The following is a 22,651-nucleotide window of genomic DNA, read 5'->3' as shown; positions in this document are numbered from 1 at the left end:
CAAAGCCAAACCCAAAACCCACAAACGAAGGCTTCCCTCCCATGAGATTTGAAAGTATCTTGTCTTCTGATTGGTCCTCTGGTCAGGTGTTTGGGGTCCCTGTTTGTTAACCTTTTACAGGTAAGAGAGACATTAACCCTTAACTATCTGTTTATGACACCACCGGACAGAGGGAGAGGCTGCTTTGTGCACCATGCCACCACAAGCCAGCCACGGTAAGCAGATGAGCCTGGGGCAGGTTCACAGGGAGATTAGAGGAACAATCCAGCTGGAGGCAAGAGATGGCCTCTGAGCCAGCACAGCAGGATCCTCAGCCATGCATGCAGCCGGGGCTCGCAGGCTGCATGGCCAGGCCCCCTCTCCCTGGCAGTGCCATCCCCCGAGCCAGGCAAGGGCCCCAGGATCCCGGGCACAGCAGAGAATCAAAGCAGCAAGTGGCGACTGTGTCCTGAGACAGCTGGTGCGTGGGAGGTTTTACCTGGCCGGGAGATCAAGGGCTCAGCGGGAGGAAAAAAGGATGGGGGGAGGAGAAGGCTGGGAGGTCAGGCAGACAGAGGCCCAAAATGTGTCTGGATCCAGATCATCAGTCGCCCCTTTCTCCCTGCCCCGTATGAGCGCAGGCAGGGCTGGTTCGTCCATGGCAGAGGCTCTGGCACCTGGCACCGCAGCCAGACCACCTCCACCTGTAATCTCGTTAAATCTCCCAAGCTAAGCCGGGGCAGGCAGGGGGCCTGCTTGCCTGGGTGGGGGGTGTGTGTGAGGGGCTAGCAGGGATTGTTCTGCCCAGGAAGTTGCCACTGAATCCGGCCAGCAGTTCTGCGGCAGGTCCCCTCATTCCCACGGGACTCTTGTGAAAACAAGGTTGGGGCAGTGCCCCTCCTGTGCCCGCTGGCTGCAGCATGCTCCTCCACTCCTGGCCCTAAACTGGCTTCGCTCGCCCTCTCTGCCGCCTGCTGGCTCTCCCCTCAGAGGTGCCAGGGCATTGCTGCTGTGTGGTGCAGCCTCTGGCACTTGTAGCTCTTGCAGAACTCTTGGAGTCAGGTTAATCAGCTCTCCTGTTATAACCCCCTGGGCACACACCCCCTGGGCATATACCCAGGGCACCTGGCTCCCCTGGGGCTGTTAGCCAGACCGCCAGCTCTGGAGCTCGGTCCCAGCTTGTCTAGACTCCCCCCACCCCATCCCTCCCTCGCCTTGTCTGTCCTGACTGCCTGTCCCTGTCGATCAGAGCGTGGGTCTGGCTGGATTCCCAGGCGAACGGGGCAAAGATGGCAGGACGGAGGCTGCTGTGGACTCCTTTCCTTACGGGCAAGTAACATCCTTTCTCTGCCCCGGGGTTCTCTGCAGCGAGGGGGGGGGGTCTAGCTGTGTGGCAGAGCCCTGGGGCTCGGGGGCTGGGGGAGATATGCCAGCAGCCAGCCTAAAGGCCCAAACAAGGAGAGGAAGGGGGTAGGGCAGGCTATTCTTAGAGTGACACACAGTGCTCAATACAATGCCCTTCCCTAGGGGCGAGGGGTACACAGACAGATACCCGCCCTGCCACTGGCCCCAGCCCGGAGAGCCACGGGCGACTAGCAAGGAGAATCCAGAAACTCGGACCAGCCCAAGCAGCACCAGCTAAAGATAGCCAGAGGCGCCTGTGTCCCAAGCTGCAAGCAGAGTGGGACGGGTTTGGCTTCCATACAGGCCAGGTCCATCCCCCGTCCCCCCGTCCCCGCAAGGTGGAGAGGCAGGAGGTTTCTGTGGGAAGGTGGCGCAGAGCCAACCGAGTTCAGAACCAGCTGGCGGCCTGAAGCGGGGTCTCACTCTAAGCTTGGGGGGTTCTGGCTGGGGTCCAAGCTCTCCCCGGGGCTCGGGAGGGCCTATTTGGGGGGCTGTAGTTTGATTTGTGGAGGAGGCTGTTATAGGGTGACGAGGTGTCTGGTTTTCAATCAGAACACCCAGTCGAAAAGGGACCCTGGTGGCTCTGGTCAGCACTACCAATCGGGCCATTAAAAGTCCAGTCGGTGGTGCTGTGGAGCTAAGGCAGGCTAGTCCCTGCCTGTCCTGGCACCGCACTGTGCCCCGGAAGCGGCCAGCAGTCCGGCTCCTAGGCGGGGGCGCCACGGGGCTCTGCGTGCTGCCCCTGCCCCAAGCACCGGCTCTGCACTCCCATTGGCCAGGAACTGCCATGGGGGCGGTGCCTGCAGGCAAGAGCAGTGCACAGAGCCGCCTGCTGTGCCTCCGCCTAGGAGCCAGACCTGCTGGCTGTTTCCAGGGCACAGCGCAGAGTCAGGGCAGGCAGGAAGTGTGCCTTAGCCCCCCCCCCGGCCCCCACTGCGCCGCTGACTGGGAGCTACCAGAAGTAAGCCTGCGCCCCAACACCCTGGCCCAGCCCTGATCCCCCCTTCTCCTGCACCCCAAACCCCTCATCCTCAGCCCCACCCCCAGACAGTGCACTCACTCCCCCAGCCCAGAGCCCCCTCCCGCACCCTTAACCCCTCATTTCTGGCCCCACCCCAGAGCCCACACCCGCAGTTAGAGCCCTCACCCCCTCCACACCCCAGCCCCCGGCGCCAGCCCAGTGAAAGCGAGTGAGGGTGGGGGAGAGCGAGCCATGGAGGGAGGGGCAATGTAGTGAGCGGGGGACAGGGCCTTGGGGCAGGGGGTGTGGCCTCAGGGAAAGGGTGGGGCTAGGGTGTTCGATTAGAAAGTTAGCAACCCCAAGGCTGCTTCCTCCCCGTGGGCTCTCGAGTTGGGTGTTTGATCCCCAAGTCTCTCAGGGCATAGAAGAGGGAGGTGCCGAGCAGCTCCCCCTTTGACAGAGAAGGAGGGGTCAGCTTGCCCAAGATCACCCAAGCTCTGTGGTCTCACAGGCCCCAGCCACATCCACGCTGCCACACCGTCCCCCCAAACTCCTCATCTGGTTGGTTGCCCGTTGCACCCCTTGTCTCCTCCTGGCTGGACCTGGGGAAGCCCACCTGGCCACAGGACGCTCACATTCCACCAGGCCGCTGGTTGTAACCCCATCCCTCCACGCAGCCGTGTTCCTGGCTGGGATCCTGGCTGCTCTCCCCGATCGGAACGTCTCCCCGGTGGCCGGAGCCATCTTCGTCCATGAGCTGAAGAGGGAGCATTTCCAGGGGGCCTTTCCCTCCATCCGCAAGAACTACAGCGGTGAGTGAGTGCGCCGGGAGGGTCTCACAGCCCCATGCCCGCCCTGGCCCCATGCAAACGGCTTCCTGCATTCCTCCTGTCAGCTCAGCCTCATAACTGGCCCAAGAGGAGGGCTCTCCACCGGGAACTGGGTCCAAAGGTGGCTGCTATCATCTCTGTCCACCCCCAGCATGGACTGACCAAGCAATAGGACTACCAGCAAATGTATAGATCAGCCCTCCATGTACCCCAATGTCTAATCTAATCTATCACCATACACCTCCCGTCTAATCTATCGACATATCCCATTATTAATCTAATCTATCTATCTCCATACACCCCCAATATCTAATCTATCCCCATACACACTCATCTATCTATATACATATCCCAGTATTAATCTAATCTATCACTAGACACCCACCAATATCTAATCTATCTATCTATCCCCATACACCTCCAATATTTAATCTATCCCCATACGCCCCCAATATCATCTGTCTATCCATCCCCATACACACTCATCTATATACATATCCCAATATTAATCTATCACCAGACACCCCCATCTATCTATCCTCATACACTCCCAATATCTAATCTAATCTATCTATCCCCATACACCTCTGATATCCATTTATCCATCCCCATGTACACTCATCTATCTATCTACATATCCTAGTATTGATCTAATCTATCATCTAACCTATCATCACCATACACTTCTCTCTGTCACCATACATACATACCCCAATGTCTGTCTGGCTGCAGTATCTCTCTCTCATATACAGCAATCTACCATTATTATTGCTCATTCTGAGTAGCTCTCACTCTGGGTCAGGTCCTTTCCAGCCATTCAGGCAGGGCTGGTCCCTGCTCGGAGGCGCTCGCCGTGGAAGGACAGGCGGACAAGCCGAGGATAGGGAAGGGGACCAGCATCTCTCCAGCTGTCTCCCTAGTCACTCCTGGGAATTCCGGGGGGGGGGAGCGGTGCACATAGCAATGCAGGACGTGGCTCCATATACGAGCCAGGCTATGGGGTAGGAACTGGCTCCATGGAAGGTGCCATCGCTGATGGGGTGGTATGAAAGTTGGGATGGTGCCTCCCCTGTCTGCCTCTCCCCAGCTCCCCTCCCTTCTCCCCAGGAAGTCCACTGGTACTGATTTTACATGGAAGGTGCCCAGATACTGTGGTGATGGGCAAACCATGTGCATGTGTAACGGACCTTTTCAGAGATCCCGTCCCATACCCCCATCACCTTCCACGCCCAGCTGCTGGGATACCCCGACCTGCCCAGGTGGCTGCGGTACACCCAACGCGGGCCGTACCAGACAGGCTATCTCTATGGGTCACCCACCATGAAGGACGTCGGCAGGCAACTCATCGAGGTACGGGGCCGGTGCTGACCCCCGCAGAGCCCAGGGGCGCTGGGTGCTGTTGGGAGTAGTGTGGGCGTATGGGGCTGGAGGGGGGTTCTGGTGGCCTTGGTTGCCGTGTGTGTGTGTGTGTGTGTGTGTGTATGAGGGAGTAAAGACCGATGTTGCTGGGGGCGGGCGGTGCCTGGCTGTGTCGATGTAGCCACGGGGGCAGTGAATGCCTGGTAATCTTGACTAAACCTAACACAATAAAGCTAAACAGCTCCAAAGTCCTATGGAGACCTGAGCAGGCCGCAGTCTGGGGGCTCCCTTCCTTTTATGCCCAGGGCAGCCCCCTATTGACCAGGCTGCTGGAGATGCTGTCTGGGCACTCGCGAGCTATCTCCCCACTCAAGGACAACAGGGCAAACCCCCTGGAGCTTGGATTTCTCTGCCGCCTGCCCGTGCCTGCCATTTCAGCCAAACTCCTCAGCAGGAGATGGCCGAAGGGGGACATGACCTGGCCAGTGGCCATTTTGTTCCATGCGAGGATCCGAAACAATTTCTTCTTCTCCATATGGCAGGTGACGGCGTATAACAGACACACCTACGAGACTGTGCAGCAAAGGGTCATCTTCACCATTGTCCCCGCCCCAGGTAACGCCTCCACCTTCCCTGCCATCGCTACCCATACCCCTTTCCTTGCAACCAGCTTATCCCAGGTCCGTCACCATCCCCTTGCCTGGGCAGGGCAAGGAGTAGCCAACAGCCCTGACCTGATGGTGCAGCGCTGGACCCATCTGCCATGTCAAGAAAGTGATACCGCCCAGCCTTCCCAGTATCCACTGGAGCATGCCCCTTCCCCTAGACACCTAAGCATGATGCCAGAGGTCCTGGCTGTAAGACTCCTAGGCCTTTATGAGGTCGCTGCAGGTCCAACCCCAATGTCTTCCCAACGGGGTATCTCTGCTCCCTCATCGCAGACACCCAGATGCCATACCAGGCGGAGTTTTTTGTGAAGAACCGAGACGTGGAGGAAGTGCTGCCGGTGGACGCACAGAAGCAGTTCCAGCAAGCCCTGGACATCATGCTGGAGCAGAAGGACTGGAGTATCATCAACATCACGTCGGCCTTGGACCGAGGAGGCCGTGTTCCCCTGCCCATCGAGGGCAGGAAGGAGGGGTAGGGAGAGGGACCTTTCCCATAGAACATCAGCTATGACAGGACAGACAACAAACGACCCAGTGGCTTTCTTGTTTCTGTTCCTTCTCAAGGTTGCCCAGTGCAAGGCTCCCGGGGGGCCCCCAGGCTGGCCCCTCAGCTTACACTTCTGGGACAGTCCTTAGAGCCAGGGCTTGGTCCATGGGGCCAAAGGGTTCCTAGGCTGGTTCTACCAGTCAGAGAGCTCCCAGACTGTTCCCCACAGCCAAGGGGCTCTCGGACTGTTCCCCACAGCTGTGGTGTTCCTGGACCATTCCCCATGGCTGGGGGGCTCCCAAGATGCTCCCCACAGCTTCTCTAGCTGAGGTAGGCTGGGGCGGCCAGGACCAACATTCTCATGAGCTGTTACACCTCTTCCTCCCACCATTCCTGTCCCTCTGTGCATCTTCTCCCCAGGGTTTACATCAAGGTGGGCTCCCGCAGGCCTTTCTCTGACTGCCTGCTGGAGACCAAGTCCTTCGACAACCAGTTCCGGTGCAGCTTGGATCAGCAGCCAGTCATTCCCTGCTACGACAGCTTCAGCCCTCAATTCAGAGTCGACTGGTGCAACATTACCTTGGTGAGGGGCTTTGACAATGTCTGCATTGGTCGGGGTGTCTCGCATCCACCCCTTACTATCGGGGCTGGGGAGGGGGAGAATCGTGGCCTGGAGAAATCCATGGGAGTTTTTCCACAGATTTCACCTGGTTTTCCTAGACCCCCTGCCCCAAAGCTGGCATCCCTTCTTAGTGCACTAAGAGATGCCACCGATTACATATCTCTGCGCAACAGCAAAGGTGAACCTTAGGACCTTGCACGGTCAATTGATCGGGAATTGTGCTGGGAATCAGGAGACTTGGTTCTGTTCCTGCCTCTGCTACTGACCTGCTCCGTGACCTCAGGCAAGTCTCTTCCCCTCGCACCCTTGTCTATTTATGCCATAAGCTCTCTGGGGCAGGGGCTGGCTCTCGCAATGGCCTAGTCCACACACAAAGCTGCACCTGGTTTAATTAAATAGGTGCCTTTACTTAAACCGATGCAACCTCTGTGTGTAGCCTGGCCTTTGTGCGTCTGTACAGCCCCTAGCACAGCAGGGCCATGATCTCAGTTGGGGTCTCTAGGTGCTGCTGGAAGCCAAATGCCAGGTCTCAGTAAAAGGGAGGGCGATGCTGCGCAGAGGGGTGCTTTACGCCGCAGCGGGACGCTAGCCACGGAGAAAGAGGAACTCTGTGCAGTGTAATAACGAATCAAAGTGTCATGTTCCCAGGAAATCCCCAGTAACTCAGCTCCCGAATGCATAGAGCCAGCCGCAGTGCTCCTTTCCGCCAGCAGAGGGAGGGGGCTCCTTTGGAGAAGGCTGGAGGGGTTGTGGGGGGGCTCTGCCAGGCCCTCCTGCAGGGTCTGAACCATGGGGCTGGCACACTCTCATTAAGTCCGGGGGAGGGGGGGTGGCAGGGGATAACTGCGGATGCTTATGGGCAAATCCCAGAGGAGTTGATAGGAAACTTTCCCCTGGCTGATTGGATCCCGATCCACTTTATGGGAATTAATAGGATGTTTCACTAAAGCTCTCCTCCTGCTGCCGCAATCAAATGGCAACCATTATTATTATGGATCTGTATTAGGGCAGTGCCACCTAGTGGCCCCAACTCAGATGAGGGCCCCGGTGGGCCAGAGGCTGGACCCACAGCGTGAGTGGCAAAGGGCTGACAGCCAAAGGAAGAGTCGAGCCCTGTTTTACAGCCGGGGAATGAATATACAGGAAGATGGGGGTGGCCAGGGAGTGTGCGGCACCACTGGGGCACATCCCTGCTCTCCAGAGTCTCAGTTCACTGCCTTAACATCAGCCCACCATCCTTTACTTCTTAAGTCCATAGTCATTTCTAGGGATCCTAAGAGGTCTCATCTCTATTCAGTCCTCCATGGGGGAGGCTTCTCTGGTTTCACACCCCTGCTCGCCTCTCCATCCCGGACCAGAGAAATCCCGTATGGCTAGAACTCATCTCTGTGCAGCGAGGCCTTGGCGTGACTCAAGCCCAGAGAGCCTCACATTGTTCTGCTGGCAATGAGGGCTACCGTCGGCCTGTATAAACTCTACTTCCAGGGCGGCTGCCAAGACCGCTCCCCCCCCCGCCCGACCATGATTGATCCTGATGGCGTTCTGGCTGCTTCTTTCTCTCCTCTCCTCCTTCAGGCCGATCTCTCCAGCCTCAGCGTCACTGAGCGGGTGCCCGTCTGGGGCGACGGGGTGCTGGAGGATGGCAGCGAATACAACCCCCCCACGGACTCCCCGGAGAAGGCATTCTTGTCTGACTATCTGCTGACCATCTTGCTACCTCTGCTGGTGGCCCTCCTGCTCTGCCTCCTCCTGGCCTACATCATGTACTGTAGGAGAGAGGGCGTGTAAGTTGGGCAGAAGCCCCTGGAGCCAGGAAATGGGAAGGGATATAGGAATCAGATGGAGACCCCCCCCCTTCTCCCATCTGATTGGGGTGCTCAGGACTTCCCAGTTTGCTGATGGCTGGAGCCCCCTGGGGCTGAATGAAATCCACCCTTACCAAAGCACTTAGCACCCTAAGGGCTGCAGCTGTGCCTGGATTTACAGCTGGCCCCTATGCTCTGGGATGAGTTTCCCCCTCTCTGGGAAACTGATCATGCCCCCATCTGTCATGGTGGCGGGAAGAGAGCTCAGCTCCTGCAGCTCATCTTTTGTCACATCTTGTGGCTTTTTACATACTTTTAAAAGCTGAGCTAATGCTGCAGGTAAATTTCTTGGCCCGATTGTTGCAACAGCCCCCCTTCAGCCACTTGTGCCGTAGGACGATCTCCACTAGCTGTGAGCCGTATTGGGGCTATGACACACAGCCGCTCTGAGTCCCTCCAACAGAGGGCAGTGGTGCGCACACACTTCACTTCTTGCTGTGGTTCACGCGGCTGGGGCCAGCCAGGCTGTCTATAAACACTTGCTCAAGGGTTATTTAAAGTTATGCTTTATCTCTGCTGGGGCCTGGCGGCAAAGTGGACTTAGCTGATGTCAATTTTAAGCTCAGCTGTTGGCAATATCTCATGACCCCGTTCACCTTTCTTTCCCCCCTGATAGGCACAAAAGGGATCTGAAGACTTCTGAGTAAGTGATTCAGTGCTTACCATTGTGTCTGCATGGGTGTGGGTGAGGTTTGTGTGGCTGATTGGTGCGTGTGTGTGTGCCTTGTGCGGGGTACGCTTGTGAGTTTTCCGCCTGTTTGTGTTTTAACACATTTCCAGGCTTAGGCGTTTCCTGCGCTTCCTTGCCAACGTGCAGGTGAGTGTGGGCATGTGTTTGGGGGGTTGTTTGTGATTGTGTTTGGTGGGTGTGGGGTGTACACATCAAGTCATGTACACACCTGGGAGTTTTTTCTCCTCCCCCCTCCTATCTCACAGCTGTCACATTGATGTGACTCCTGAGTGCGAGCAGATCCGGACATAAGTCCCTGCACTGACCTGGGCAGACCTCTGTTGACTGACCCTCAGGGCAGGTCCATGCAGCTTTCAAACTTGGCCTTAAAAGGTTCCAGGCTTGTCCCGCTCCCAGATCCCACTCCCATCACCTTAATTCCCTGCCTTCCTCTGCAGGGATGAAGGGTCACATAGATGAATAATTACTCTTACATTTCTATAGCCCAATTCATCCCCGTGCACTGATACACATCGGTAGGAGGTTGCATGGCGCACCAGTGAAATGCAGCCACCTCTGGAGTGGAACGCGGGAGCCACTTAACAGCACATGCAGCCACGGTTTAGGACAGGAAGTGCAGGAAGCTGCCAGTTGAAGCAGGATGCAAATCCCCTGAATAGGATTTTGGGAAGAGCACTAGGGCTAAATACCCCAACTCTTGTGAGAGGTATCAGGGGATCGTTAATGAGAACAAATAGCCGCAGGCCAATGGCTGCATCTGAATAGAGGAGCCATCAGTAGCAAAGTCTCACCCTCACCTCCAGGACGAGCTCACACAGGAGAGCACCATCTACTGCATCATCAAGGCTGGTAGATGGTGTGCTTTGGAGGCCTGCCATGAGCCTGGCCTAGAGGCCTTGAAGGGTAAGTCCACCGTGTGTCAGCTGATCTGGGCTCATGGGGCTTGGGTTGTGGGGCTAAGTTTGCCGTGTAGATGGTGGGGCTCAGGCAGGAGCCCAGGCTCTGGGATTCCACAAGGGAGGGGGGGAGGGTCCCAGAGCCCAAGCTGCAGCCCCAGCCTGCCGCTCTACACTGCAATTTTATAGCCCAAGTGTTTGCTGACCCAGGCCAGCCATGGCTGTTTTACTGCAGTGTAGACATAGGTCAAGGTCCTACAGGACCTCACCCTGATCTGGCACCTGTGTCATTCCTCCTCCTTCACCAGCTGCTATCAGGTGGGTTTCAGACTCATTCCCACCCTTCATCCATCCTGAGTGCCAGAGGCCGAGCCTGGCTGTGAGAGAGTAGAAATGCAACCTTGTATTCATGGCGGTGCTAGAGCTCTGGCTTCGGAGGTTCTCCCTCCCACTTTGACCAGCCGCTGGCCGGCATCCTGGCTCCCTAGGAAGATCCCTCACCACCAGCTTTCCTCTTTCTGCCAGGCTTCCTTCTCCCAGTCTTTGGGGGGGGGGCCTCCCTTACTGGCACTGCTTTCTCTTTCCTTCTTTCCCACCCTTTAGCCGATTCCGAAGGAGCCCAAAGCTCCTTTGCCTTTCAGCTGCTGCAAGACTCCTTTGGAGACCAGATTCTTGAGCACCCTCTAGCATCAGTGCTTGTTCCTCCTCACGTGGTAGCCGGTGGCTGCAGTTATTGTCACCCTTTAGGGAAAGGCCTGAGCGCCCCTGAGACATGGCTACAGCTTCCACAATAAGTTTGGAGAAACCTTGACCCAGTAGTTTGGAAGGGTTGGCACTAGCTGGCTGGCTGAAGAGCCTAGAACCCGATGGCTTGGCCTGGTTAAGGAGCCTAGAACCGGATGGCATGGGCTGATTTGAAGAGGAAGTATCAGTTTTCTCAGTTCTCTGAATCTGGCTTATCTGAGACAGGAGTGGCTGCATCCAGGCTGACTGACTCCGAGGACGGGACCTGAGAAGACTCACTCGTATCAGTCATTTTGCTCACTGCTCCTTGCTTGGTGGGCTGGCAGCCAGAGGTCTTTCCTGCCTGTTTACTGTGTATTTTCCAGCTTGAGGTGCAGCACCGAACCCTGGAGTGAAGTAGGCAGCCTGGTCGCTCCAGCTCCAGCGCTGTGCAGATCGGCCTCGGTTCAGCAAACCCAGACCCTGGCGTGGGTTCCACATTCAGACCCATTTCCACAGGTCCTTGGGTTTAATTTCCAGGAATCTGGGTTAGGAGAGGAGCCAGGAAAGCGACTAATTCACCATTTCCTGAGTGAAAGTGCTGAATTTTTGCAGCTACTTTTCAATTTTGGCTCCTCACAGGCTGACTTGGAGATCCAGGATCCTGGCTTGACTGCTGTTTTCTTTGAGGACTTTTTCCCTCTAGGTACCTGGGAAAATGGACTCAGCTCGATCCCTCCTGCTGGATTCCAAAAAGTTGGCTCCCAGCAATCATGTCAGCTAGTTCCATCCGAGGTTGCTGGCCTATGACAGATATCCCTGGGCTCCAGGACAACCTGGCAGTAACCATGACAGCAAAACTGGGCCGGTTATGATATCAGAAGGACCCTGTAATGCCTGTGTGTGTGTGTGTGTGTGTGTCCGTCCCCATATTGCGATTTTTCCAGACTGTGATTTAGAGATTTGAAGGATCTGCCAAGATGTAATTTGTCCAAAGGCCCTTGCTTTGATTGAAATGCAGCCCAGCAGGCCCATGGGCATGGGGTTCAAGGCTCTCCTGCTGCTTGCTGTGGAAGTTATTCTTATCCAGGGGTGGCAGAAGGGAGCTGACAGGCCCTGTCCTGAGTGGGTGTCTGTGGACATGGGCTGGAGCGGGTCTAAGTGTGTCTGCGATGGAGGGAGCGTCCCCAGAGCAGGAAGCTACTGCGCTTCTGTCAGAGAAAGGGGACCCAATCCCTGACATGCCAGCCTGGTCCTCAAGCCAGCAGGAGCCAGCCCCAGTGCTCATGTGATCAGAATCCTGGGATAAAGGCCAGCGGGTACCTCAGCATCCCGGTCTCTGCCTCCCAGAGGGCATTGCACCCAGCTCCCTGAAACGGGTGGGGAGGCCAAATCCCTGGCTAACCGGGAGCAAGTGAACCTCACCAGGCATTTTGTGCCACAGCAGGTGAATCAAGTTACAACTGGTTCTCATTAATGTGCCCATGAGGTAATATAGTTTACCGGAGCCTTGATACCAGAGGGATGGGCAGTCTCTAAATACCACTGACACACTGAGGGGGAGGTAGGCACAGAGATGGGTAGGAAAAGCTCTCCTAGGATGCAGTGTGGGCGAGCAGCAAGAACACTAGCTTGGGACTCGATGGGCCTGGGTGCTAACCCTGGCTCTGCCAGTGACTCGTTGCATGCCCTTTGGTGAATCACTTCCCCCGTTTCTCCTCCCGCTTTAGCCTGCAATCTGACCAGACATCTGTTTGCCTTCCTCCATACTGGCTCCTATGCATGGAAGCCCTCCCCAATCCAGGTTCTCTCGCCTTCAAGTCCTTCTGTAAAGGGCACCTTTTCCCTTGGGGACTATCAATCCCTACTTTTGCAACAACCCAGCACGCCCTCTTTGATCACCGCATGTTGTTTGGGCCTTGGTCCTCTGGCTTATTGGAGCGACAGAGCCCTGCAGAGCCGAGGGTCCCTTGCCCCATGATCAATGCAGCAGCTCGACCAGCAGCAAATGAGTGCAACTTGCCCACCCCCATAGCTTGGGAGATGTAAAGGGATCAGAGCCCCACGTGGTGTAAATACATCACCATTCCTTCAAACCCTCCCCCTCTCTTCTCCTGGTGGCAGGTTCCCAAGGATGAGCCTGGACATGGGGAGTGTTTAAATACAACCACCATTTTATTTCTCGCAGGTGTCAACCTGTGGTAGGGGAGGGTCTATCCCTCAGGCGTTGGCTGGCTGCTGCCCCGCGTGGCTGGCTGACCGCTTGGCTTCCTTAGAAGATCCATCGTCAGCAGCTGCCCTCTTTCAGCCAGGCTTGTTGCTGCTATGCCGACCTTGAGGGGCCTCTGTCTTTTCTTGGGTGCCTTGTTCTTCTTGTGCCCCGTGCTCATCTTCTTGGCCATCTCCTTGCCGATCCCAAAGGAGCCTGAAGCCCCGGTGCCTTTCAGCTTCTGCAGGAGTCCTTTGGTCACCAGGCTCAACAGCACCCTCTTGAAGTGGGTCTTCTTCTTGGCCATGTCGTAGCCCATGGCCATGATTATCTTCTTGAGAGCCTGCAGGGAAAGGCCGGTGCGCTTCTTGGAGGTGGCCACAGCCTCCAGGATGAGCTTGGAGAGTCCTTGACTCAGTGGTTTGGACAGCTTGGCGAGGCTGGTGCCAGGCAAGCTGGATGGTTTGGAGATTAGGCTGCCCGATGGCTTGGTCTTCTTGGGGAGGCTGGAACCAGACACCTCAGGCTGTTGGGGGTTCTCATGGGTCTCTGCCATTGGGTTAGCTGAGCCTATGTCAGCAGAACCTGGGGCTTCTGGATCAGGGTTCCCTGAAGCTGGGGTGGCTGAATCCAGGGGAAGAACTTCAGAAGGGTCTTTTGCATCATCCATTTTGCTTGGTATCCTGAACCCCCCTCGTGTCCCAGTCTATGGTCTGCCCCTTCAGACCAACTAAATGTCTGTATTGTCTGTGTGTTCCGGGTTGAGATGTGGGACTCACCAGGTGGCTAAAACCCTGTCATCCTGCTGTCCCTGGACCGGCTCGCCGTGTGTTGGCCCTGCTCACTCAGCCCAGCCTCTGGCTTGAGTTGCGTGTTCAGCTTTTAACAGCACTTGGTACAAAAGGATTGGCTTCCAGAGAGGACCCAGGAAAAGCTGCACCCAATGGTTCCGTTTGAGGATGCACTGATTCTTAGCTCTGGCCTTACAGTCTTCACCTGTCTTGTCCTGGCTGCCTCACACCTTTTCCGACCAGGTACCCACCTTGTCTGACGCACCGTGCTGGATTCTGGGGTGTGGTCAGCAGTGAGGCTGGGGGCGAAGGTACAGGGCAAGCAAGCAATGAGCTATAAGGCCCAGCCCACTTGGCCACAGCTCTTGGGCTGCTAGAACATAGTGGTTGCCGTGAGAACGGAGCTTGGTACATTGTGACATCGGGCGCACCCTGTGATGTCTGCATATGAGTGTGTCTGTGCATGGGCACCCTTGTATAAGAGCAGGGTAGTATCCCTTTAAATAGTTTGCAAGCCCACTAGCGGCGCGCACTGTGTTCTGGTTACGTAAAAGGATAAATGGACACAAATCAGATATTAGGAATGGCAATATACAAAAACCTGTAGGAGAACACTTCAACCTCCCTGGCCACACTACAGCAGATTTAAAGGTAGCCATCCTGCAGCAAAAAAACTTCAGGACCAGACTTCAATGAGAAACTGCTGAGCTTCAGTTCATCTGCAAATTTGACACCATCAGCTCAGGATTAAACAAAGACTGTGAATGGCTAGCCAACTACAAAACTAAATTAGTTTCTCCTCCTGTCATGTTCACACCTCAACTGCTAGAAGAGGGCCTCACCTTCCCTGATTGAACTAACCTTATCTCTAGCCTGATTCTTGCTTGTATATTTATACCTGCCTCTGGAAATTTCCACTACATGTATCCAACTAAGTGGGTATTCACCCAGGAAAGCTCATGCTCCAGTACGTCTGTTAGTCTATAAAGTGCCATAGGATTCTTTGCTGCTTTTACAGATCCAGACTAACACGGCTACCCCTCTGATACTTGTGTTCTGGTTGTTAGAAGCAGCCAGGTAGAACATTGCAGAATGATTGGCCCTGCCCAAGCCAGCCTGCCATCCGTGGGGTCTGTCGCAGTGTTTCCTCTAATTTTTCCCCACACATGGGCGGAATGAATTTTGTTATGTGCACCAATATAGTGTGACACATCACCTCCATATTGGTGCACATAACATTCACGTGGTGGGGGTAGGGCCAAGGGGTTCAGAGTGTGGGGACTCAGGGTTGGGGTGCAGGGGTGTGTGTGTGAGGGCTCTGGGGTGGGGCCAGGGATGAAGGGCTCAGGGCTGGAGTGCAGGGGTGAGGGCTGCAGCTGGGGGTGCAGGATCTCGGTTCTCAGCTCTCTCCCCCCACAGCAGCACCTGGGCTAGGGGTGGGGTGAGGTCAGGGGAATGCACCAGCACCCAGCAGAACTTGGAAAGGAAGATTCCAGCAACGGATGTTAATGATCCTCGCAAGACCCCAACCCTTCAATCCCAGCATCCTGGGCTTGTAGGCACGGGCCTGCGTTTGGCCAAAGCTCTCAGACTAAAGGGCCATGCGCTTGGGCAAGTCATGGGTAGCAGGGATCGAACCTGGGACTTCTCAAGCTTAAAAGCACGAGCCACCTCAGCTTGAGCTACCAGCAGTTGGGTGCCAGGGTGCTGAATGCAGCAGGGCCAGTGCTCAGGGAAGGAAGCAACCCCTTGCACTGCTCAACAGCAGTGTTAGCCAGAGCACGTCCTGAGTGAGCCTGGCTTACACCCCACAGATCCACTGCCCCTAGCCACAGCAGCCCTGGGATTTCCTGGCGGACCCCTCACAGGCCAGAGCCATCCCTGCTGTGCAACTCCACCGGGGAATTGGCTTGACCCAGGGCTGCCTCGGGGAACTCAGCCGCCCCCCTCCGAGTCAGCCAGACCATCCTGCACCCAGAAGAGGTGAAATACAAAACAGCCACTTTACTGAGCTCTGCTTTCAGCTGGGCTTGAGGGGGCTTCACCCCTCCCATGGCTGCCTACTGGAGATGACCAGACCTTGGCCACCTTCTTCCTCTTCCCAAAGCAGACCATGGAAAGCGTCTCCTCGGTGGCCTTCTCCCCTTTCCTGGATGCCCCCTCATCTTCTTGGAGGCCTTTGCCCTTCCTCTTGGTGGCTTTCGCAGCACTCGAGGCCTGAGTGCCCGTCACCTTCCTCAGGAGCTGCCTGGCCACCAGCCTCGCCAGCACCTTCTTGAAGCGGCGTTTGTTTCTGCCTGTTGCCATGGCGTAGCCTCCAGCCTCAAGGGCCTCCTGGATGGTAGCCAGTGGAACGGGCGGCTTGGAGTTTGCCACGGCCGTCAGGATGGCCTGGGAGAGGCTGGGACACCTTGGTTTGTGCTGCCTGGGGAGCTTTGGCCTGCAAGCCCCAGCTCCAGCAGAGGAAACGGAGCAAGGCTCCTTGCCAGAGGCACTGTGGCTGGTCATTTTGCTCCTTGACCGAGTGGCCTTTGCCCCTCAGGGGCAGAGCTGCCCGTTCTGAGGTTCTGTCTGGGCTTGAGGGACAATCACTAGCCTTGAAATGTTGTTCTGGGTGTTGGCCCTGTTCGCGATCACTGCAGCTCGTTGACTTTGCTGGTTGGTTTCTCGCTCTCACCGTTTGGTCCTGTGCCTCCTGGCTGGGTCTGGCCCCCGGCTTGGCTGCTGCTGTCTCTCCAGGCCTGGTTCCCCAGGGGAGCCCTCGGTCTGGGCTGCTCTGAGCAGGTGATGGACAGGGTGTGGCTAGCAGGGAGCTGCACAGCCGTTGCCACCCCAGCCTATGAACCCTGGTAACCACGGCAGCCCAGCTGGTGATGTCAGACTAAGTACCCTCATAGCCCAGCCCCACTGGATGGGTTTCCCATGGGGTCCTTTAGGGAGGGACGTGTTGATTTCACCCACCTATGTGTTGATTTCAGTCACCTCCGCCCTGATCCTCCTCGGCATGCCTGAGCACAGGAGCGTCCGTCCACGTTCAGCTCTGTGCTAGGGGGCTCTATCTGCCTTTGGGGTGGGGGGAGGTGGATCCTTGGAGACCTGAGGACTCCTCATCCCCTACTTCAGTTCCACTCGCTCTCCCAAAGTGATCTGGTCTCAGGGCAGGGTCTCCACCTTGGGACACAATTGCTCCGAATGTCCCCCAGCAGCTGTACTCAGAGGGATGAGAAATCGGATCTTTCCCTTCAGCCCCATCCAAGGAGTTGGAGCTATTCCGGTCTCTGAAGGTTCCCATGCTGCCCTCATCCCTGCAGTATATGAGCACCTTCCAGTTGGGCATTCAGCAACGTAGCCAGCATCTGTCACGTGCAGATCATGTCCTCTCCCCTGGGGAAGGAGTATGTGGGGAGCGGAGGGTTCTGTTTTTGTAGGGTTGGGTCTTTGAAATGTGTGGGAAGGTGGATGGGAACAGCACTCCGCACCTTCCACTCCAAATGCCAGGTCGCTTGGGATGGGCCTTACCTACTGGGGGAGTTCGCTCCACAGACTGGGACCAGACCCTGTCAAATGCCATCTGCCCCTCTGGGTTGATCTGACCCCCTCCTCCCCTGGGTGTTCATAGAAGAGAGGTGCCCGAGCACATCTATGGACTCCATTCCACCTGTTTTCTGTGATCAGCTCTTTGGCCTGAGTCTACAGCATCATGTACCCCAGGTTGGTCTCCCATCCCCTTGTAGGTGTGACTAGATGCTACTTAGTTCAGAGCCTTACAAAGGCCCCAGTCCCAGGAACACAGGTTCCATTCCACCCCCCTCCCTTCCTTTCTCCGGGGCTTCAGGTGCTTTCCCACCCTTCATCCCTTCTTGGTGCCAGAGGCCAAGCCTGGCCGCGGGAGAGTTGACATGCAATCTTATATTCATGGCAGTGCTACACCCCTGGCTTTGGAGGTTTTCCCTCCCACTTTGACTGGCTGCTGCTCAGCCTGGCTGGCTAGCGTCCTGGCTCCCTGGGAAGATCCCTCAGCACTAGCCTTCCTCTTTCTGCCAAGCTTCTGGCTACTGCTCTGCTCCCAGCCTTGGGGGGGGGGGGTGTCTCCCTCTTTTCTTGGGCGCTGCTTTCTCTTTCTTCCTTTCCCACCCCCTTGCTGATTGTGAAGAAATCCAAAGCTCCAGTGCCTTTCAGCTGCCACAGGAGCGCTTTGGAGACCAGATTCTCAAGCACCCTCTGTAAATGGTGTTTGTTCCTCCTCATGTGGTAGCCAGTGGCTACGATAAGCCTGCAGAGAAAGGTTAGAGTGCTTCCTGGCGGGTGGCCACAGCCTCCAGAATGAGCTCGGAGACACCTTGACTTGGTAGCTTGGAAAGGTTGGCAGCAGCTGGCTGGCTGGAGAGCCTAGAACCTGATGGCCTGGGCTGGTTGTGGAGCCTAGAACCTGATCCTTGTGCGGACTGGAGAAGCTGGAAAATGATGGGGGATTGGAATTACCAGCATTCTCAGGTATCTCCGAACCTGGATTAACCAAGGATCCAGGGTGACTGAATCAGAGGAGGGAACCCAGGAAGACTCACTTGTATCTGTCATTTTGCTCATTGAGGGCACTCTTGAAGGCCAGATGTGGCTGGTAACCATGGGCACTGTGGTTGGTGCATTGTGATGTCATAAGAACTGTGTGTGTGTGTGTGTGTGTGTGTGTGTGTGTGTGTGTGTGTGTGTGTGTATGTGTATCCTTAGGTCAGATTTCCCCATGTTGGACGGAGGCCTATTAACAGAAAACATCCCCCTGTCACAGGCACCTCCTGAGTCCTGACAGATCACTCCACCTAGCTGCCACCTCTGGGATGGCACATGACAGCTGTTTAATGGCACTCAGCAAAGCTACATGATAGTAACGGCAGGGGAGGAAAACACTGTACCCACTGAACATGCAAGAGGAATTTATAAATTCATTCTGCCTCCCTAATTTGGGCTCAGGAGAGCACAGCCAGCTTGACTTGTGCAAATTATGCTACGAGACCTTGAGTGGCCTGAAGCCGGATTTCCCTTCTCTGAAAGAGGAGCAGGCTACCCTCAAAGCACAGGGAGGGACTCCAGTTCAAGATGAAATGGGGAAGGATCAGCCAAGTTCCCAATCACCAGTTCTGTAATCCCGCAGAGTTCTCCCCACCCACACAAGGGGCCAGACTGCTGCAGAGGGCTGGGAAGGCATTCAGCTCCCAGCTTCCTCCCCTCCTGACTTTCCTCTTTGCATCTCACTTTGAAAGGATTCGCCCAGACACGGGAGAGCTTTTAAATACCCAGATCCCTTTATTAAGTCTCGTTTCACAGCGGAGCCCCGGCAGGGGATGCAGTCCCTCACTCGGCGGCTTGCCGTTTCCTGCCCCGGCGGGCTGGCCGGCTGGCTTTGGAGGACACGTGTTTGGGTGCCCTCCTCCTCCTGGGAGTCTTCCTTTTTTTGCCAGCTCTTTGATCCTTCTTCATATCTTTCTTCTTCTTGCCAGCGCGAAAGGAGCCTGTGGCGCCCATCCCAGTCATCTGCTTCAGCAGCCCTTTGGAGATCAGTCCCTTGAGCACCCGCAGGAAATGGGTTTTGTTTCTCACCACGTCATAGCCGGCCTTGGTGATTATCTTCTTCAGGGCCTCCAGGGAGAGACCTTGGCATTTCGGGGAGGTGGCCACGGCCCAAAGGATGAGCTCCGAGACGCTGGGGCTGGCTTGCTTCGAGGTCGTGGGGGCTCCTGGGCTTGTGGTTGACTCTTGGGGCTCTGAGCCCAACGAGGACCCCTCGCAAGGTTCACACAGATCGGTCATTTTGCCGGCCGATAGGAGACGCTGCTCCTTGACTTGCCTTCAGATTGGAGCCACTCCCGGCTGCCTTGTCCTGTTTCCCACTGGAGGTGCAGCCCCAAACGCTGGAATGACACAATGTGGGGCAGCTGGCCCTGGCGTGGCTCTCTGGGTTCTCCTCCTCTGATCAGGCTCTGAACATTCACGCGGAGTCCTGCTTCCCGGGGACCCGCAGCTCAAAAGATGCAGAGGACCCAGGGAAAGCGTCTGTTAACAACCCCTTTATGGAAGCGCTGGGTGATGCCCGTCACACGCGAGGGTTTTAGCTCCTCATGGCTTGGCTCAGCGGGGCCAGTACTCGATTGCCTCTCTTTAATGCTGGAGGTACCCTTGCCTTGTTCCTCTGCTCCCCGGAATCAGGCCCTCTGGTTCCTTGCACAGAGGAGGCTGGGCAGGCAGTGGTGAGCTCCAAGGCAGAGCCCACCCCTGGCCCCAACTGGTAACCGTGGTAGCGCAGCCCGGTGCATTGTGAAGTCAGAGGGGGGCTCTGATGCATGAGCGTGGCCCCACATGACTGGTTTCTCCGGTGGTCTGTCCATGCAGCTAAGGAATAGTCAGAGATTTTAAAGAAGCAAAGCGAATTGGAGTTCAAATCCCATCTGTGCTATTCCTGCAGAGCTCACCTCAGAAGCGCATGTGTGTGTGTGTGTGTGCACGAGAGAGAAGCTCTTTGGGACGAGGGCCATATCTTTGTCCTGGATTTGTACAGCACCGTGCACACTGGGGTCTGGGCCCATGATAGGTGTATTACGGTAGCCCCTAGGAACCTAATACATAACGTACAGCGCTCTTTACAGAGGTGTCCAGGACTAGGGTTCCAATGTGCTACCAAAATACAAAAGCAATTATTATTCCCCCTCCCCTCCCACCACTGACATCCCCTGTCGCCTGGCTAATTGTGTCCTCTCTGCTCTCTCCCATCTCTTGGTCGTCAGTGTCCAGATGGTGCATCACAACACAATCCACAGCAATACGGAGGAGCTGAGGCACATGGCCAGCAGCCGGGATGTGCCCCGCCCTCTCTCCACCCTGCCGATGTTCAACGTGCGCACAGGCGAGAGGATCTCCCCACTGCAGGGCCGTCAGGACAGCGCCCACGTCCCGCTCATCCTGGCCCAGCAGTGAGTGTTCCCCGCCTGCCTGGGTCAGGGCCCACCGAGTGGATTTGAGAATTGATTGGTTGGGTTGGGGGCAAAGCTGTGGCCTGAGGCAGGTGGCTCCTCCTCTTTAAGGGTTAAATTGTTCCCCCTGGGTAGTCAATGGGCAGGAAATAGGGGGAGCCAGGGGAGAATCAGGCCTCCCAGGCTTAGTCTGTCATTGCTCTGTGGCCTCTTCCCCCCAGCAACGAGGCTGCAGGCCAGGTAGAAGGGCTGCTTGGGGAACACCTCCCAGCACAGGTCCTGCCTTTCAAAAAGGGGTGTATTAGGCCCCATGGGTGGCCCTACTGACTGATGGGCTCCAGGGCTGTAGCTACGCTGCCTTGTCAGCACATGTGGGGTCGATAGGATGTAGGGACCGACCCCTTCTAGGTCCAGGAGGGCAGTTCAGCCTCTGGGGTCCATAGAGACCTTGGCCTCTCTGCTGGGGCAGCCAGCAAGGGGATGGGAAGCTGCTGTAGTCAGGTCTCCTGCTCAGGAGCGGCGCCAGGCTATTTGGCGCCCTAGGCGAGGGTCCTTCTACGGCTCCCAGTCTTCGGGGCACTTCAGCGGCGGGTCCCGGAGCGAGTGAAGGACCTGCTGCCGAATTGCTGCAGAGGGCCACAAAAAGCCACCCTTCCAAATCCTGGTGACCTAGGCGATTGCCTAGGTCACCTAAATGGAAGCACCGGCCCTGCTCCTGCTTCCTTTGGACTAAAATGCTGGATGAAAAGTGTGGCTGTGAAGGCTATTTGAGAGCTGGCCCTTTAACGGAAGGCAGGGTGGCCTAATGATTAGCACACAGGGCTGTGTAGTAGGGGTCCCGAGCTGTAGTTCCCGAGCCACCGCCTGGCCATTTCCTGGCCTGGCTTCCAATATGTTACCCAGGCTGAGCTCTTCCGGGGGGAGGGGGGGAGATCTATCCCATGGTAAAGCAGTACTATTATTAACAGGGCTTTTCTCCCCTTCCCCCCAGGTAAAGACCAACACAGCGCACTCCTGTCTCTTGACTCCAGGGGATGCGCTGCAACCAGCCAAGGAATCTTTTGTTGACTGGGGAAGATGGGGAAAATCTTGTTTTTCCCCCTGTGAGAAATAGAGGAACAGGTGGGAACTAAAGAGATCAGTGTGTCCCCGTCCCAAGCAGGAGAGAGGCGGGGAAGTAATAAACAGCAGTGATTGATTAAAACACCAAGCACTGATTCATTAACGCACGTTTTAATATGAAACTCTGTCTTTGTGCTCCAGGCGGCTGCTCCCAGACGCTGTTCCTCAGGAGATGGGTGTAAGCTGGCAGACCTTTTAGGGCGCTTGCCAGAACAGCAGTTAAGGGGTTAATGTTGCCTGCCGCCATAAGGACCTCAGCAAGGGTCACCAGATGTCCCAATTTTATAGGGACAGTCCTGATTTTGGGTCTTTTTGTGCAATCACAGGCACCCAACTTTGCACACCAGTGACCTCCCACCCCCCATTGGCACAAGGGTAGAAACACGCTCATGCAGCTGGGTACGTGGGGACCATGCCACGGTGACCTGGCTTGGGAAAACTAGCTCTTCTTCTCTGTAGCATGGAGCCGGGTAAGGTATTGAAGATCACAGAGGGAGTATCTAAGCTATATAGACATGAGCCAAGATTTCTGGAACCTCGTTAGCCAAAGCAGAGGGCTGAATGGAAGAGAGAACTGGGCCTCCAATGGGGAAGTGAACTCTCTCTGTATAGCTAGCAGCCCGTTTGCAGTGTTGTTCTAGCCATGTTGGTCCCAGGATATGAGAGACACAAGGTGGGTGAGGCAATATCTTTTATTGAACCAACTTCTGGTGGTGAGAGATACAAGATTTCAAGCTCCACAGAGCTCTTCAGGTCTGGGAAAGGTACCAGAGTGGCACAACTAAATACTAGCGGGAACAGATTGTTTAGCATAAGGAGTTAACACATGTTGCAAAACACCCTTCATGGTGAAGTGGGCAGTTAACACCTTTGTAGTCCGAGGCCAAAAGAGGGCTAGTGGGTTACAGATTGTTGTAATAAGCCATAGTTAAGGCTGTGTTTATGTCAGGGAGGTCCAGCAACAGGTGATAGACCCCTGAGGAGGTTCCCCTCAGGGTTCCAGCGACGGGGGATGCTTCGGCGAGCCATGGCAGGGGTGTCCTCTTTGGGAAATATGGTCACCCTGCCGCAGGCAGAGGGAG

At 56.0% G+C, this 22,651-nt stretch overlaps 2 protein-coding genes across 2 annotated transcripts; one reads left to right on the top strand and one right to left on the bottom strand.

The window, feature by feature from the left end:
* The first annotated feature begins 1,239 nt into the window (after positions 1-1,239).
* Positions 1,240-21,650, top strand: SGCA (sarcoglycan alpha). Its single transcript, XM_050934732.1, has 10 exons — positions 1,240-1,308; positions 3,022-3,156; positions 4,370-4,524; positions 5,076-5,148; positions 5,475-5,673; positions 6,109-6,271; positions 7,886-8,094; positions 8,792-8,818; positions 20,262-20,447; positions 21,439-21,650. Exons 1-10 carry the CDS (start codon positions 1,269-1,271, stop codon positions 21,440-21,442), a joined length of 1,191 nt encoding a protein of 396 aa, XP_050790689.1. The 5' UTR covers positions 1,240-1,268; the 3' UTR covers positions 21,443-21,650.
* On the bottom strand, positions 12,699-13,364 carry LOC127040506 (histone H1t-like). The gene has a single exon (XM_050934745.1). The coding sequence runs from the start codon at positions 13,362-13,364 to the stop codon at positions 12,699-12,701; it is 666 nt and encodes a 221-aa protein (XP_050790702.1).
* Positions 21,651-22,651: the final 1,001 nt, after the last annotated feature.

This window comes from Gopherus flavomarginatus, chromosome 25, assembly GCF_025201925.1.
Source record: "Gopherus flavomarginatus isolate rGopFla2 chromosome 25, rGopFla2.mat.asm, whole genome shotgun sequence".
In the NCBI taxonomy this organism is placed as follows: Eukaryota; Metazoa; Chordata; order Testudines; family Testudinidae; genus Gopherus; species Gopherus flavomarginatus.
This window is presented reverse-complemented; position numbering and strand designations above follow the sequence as displayed.

Bases quoted from the DNA above. Each gene is read 5' to 3' on its own strand.
- SGCA (XM_050934732.1), top strand. From the start codon at position 1,269: ATGGCAGGACGGAGGCTGCTGTGGACTCCTTTCCTTACGG. The intron at 1,309-3,021 runs GCAAGTAACATC...CCCTCCACGCAG, and splicing joins GTGGACTCCTTTCCTTACGG to CCGTGTTCCTGGCTGGGATC. The intron at 5,674-6,108 runs GTAGGGAGAGGG...TCTTCTCCCCAG, and splicing joins ATCGAGGGCAGGAAGGAGGG to GGTTTACATCAAGGTGGGCT.
- LOC127040506 (XM_050934745.1), bottom strand. From the start codon at position 13,364: ATGGATGATGCAAAAGACCCTTCTGAAGTTCTTCCCCTGGATTCAGCC.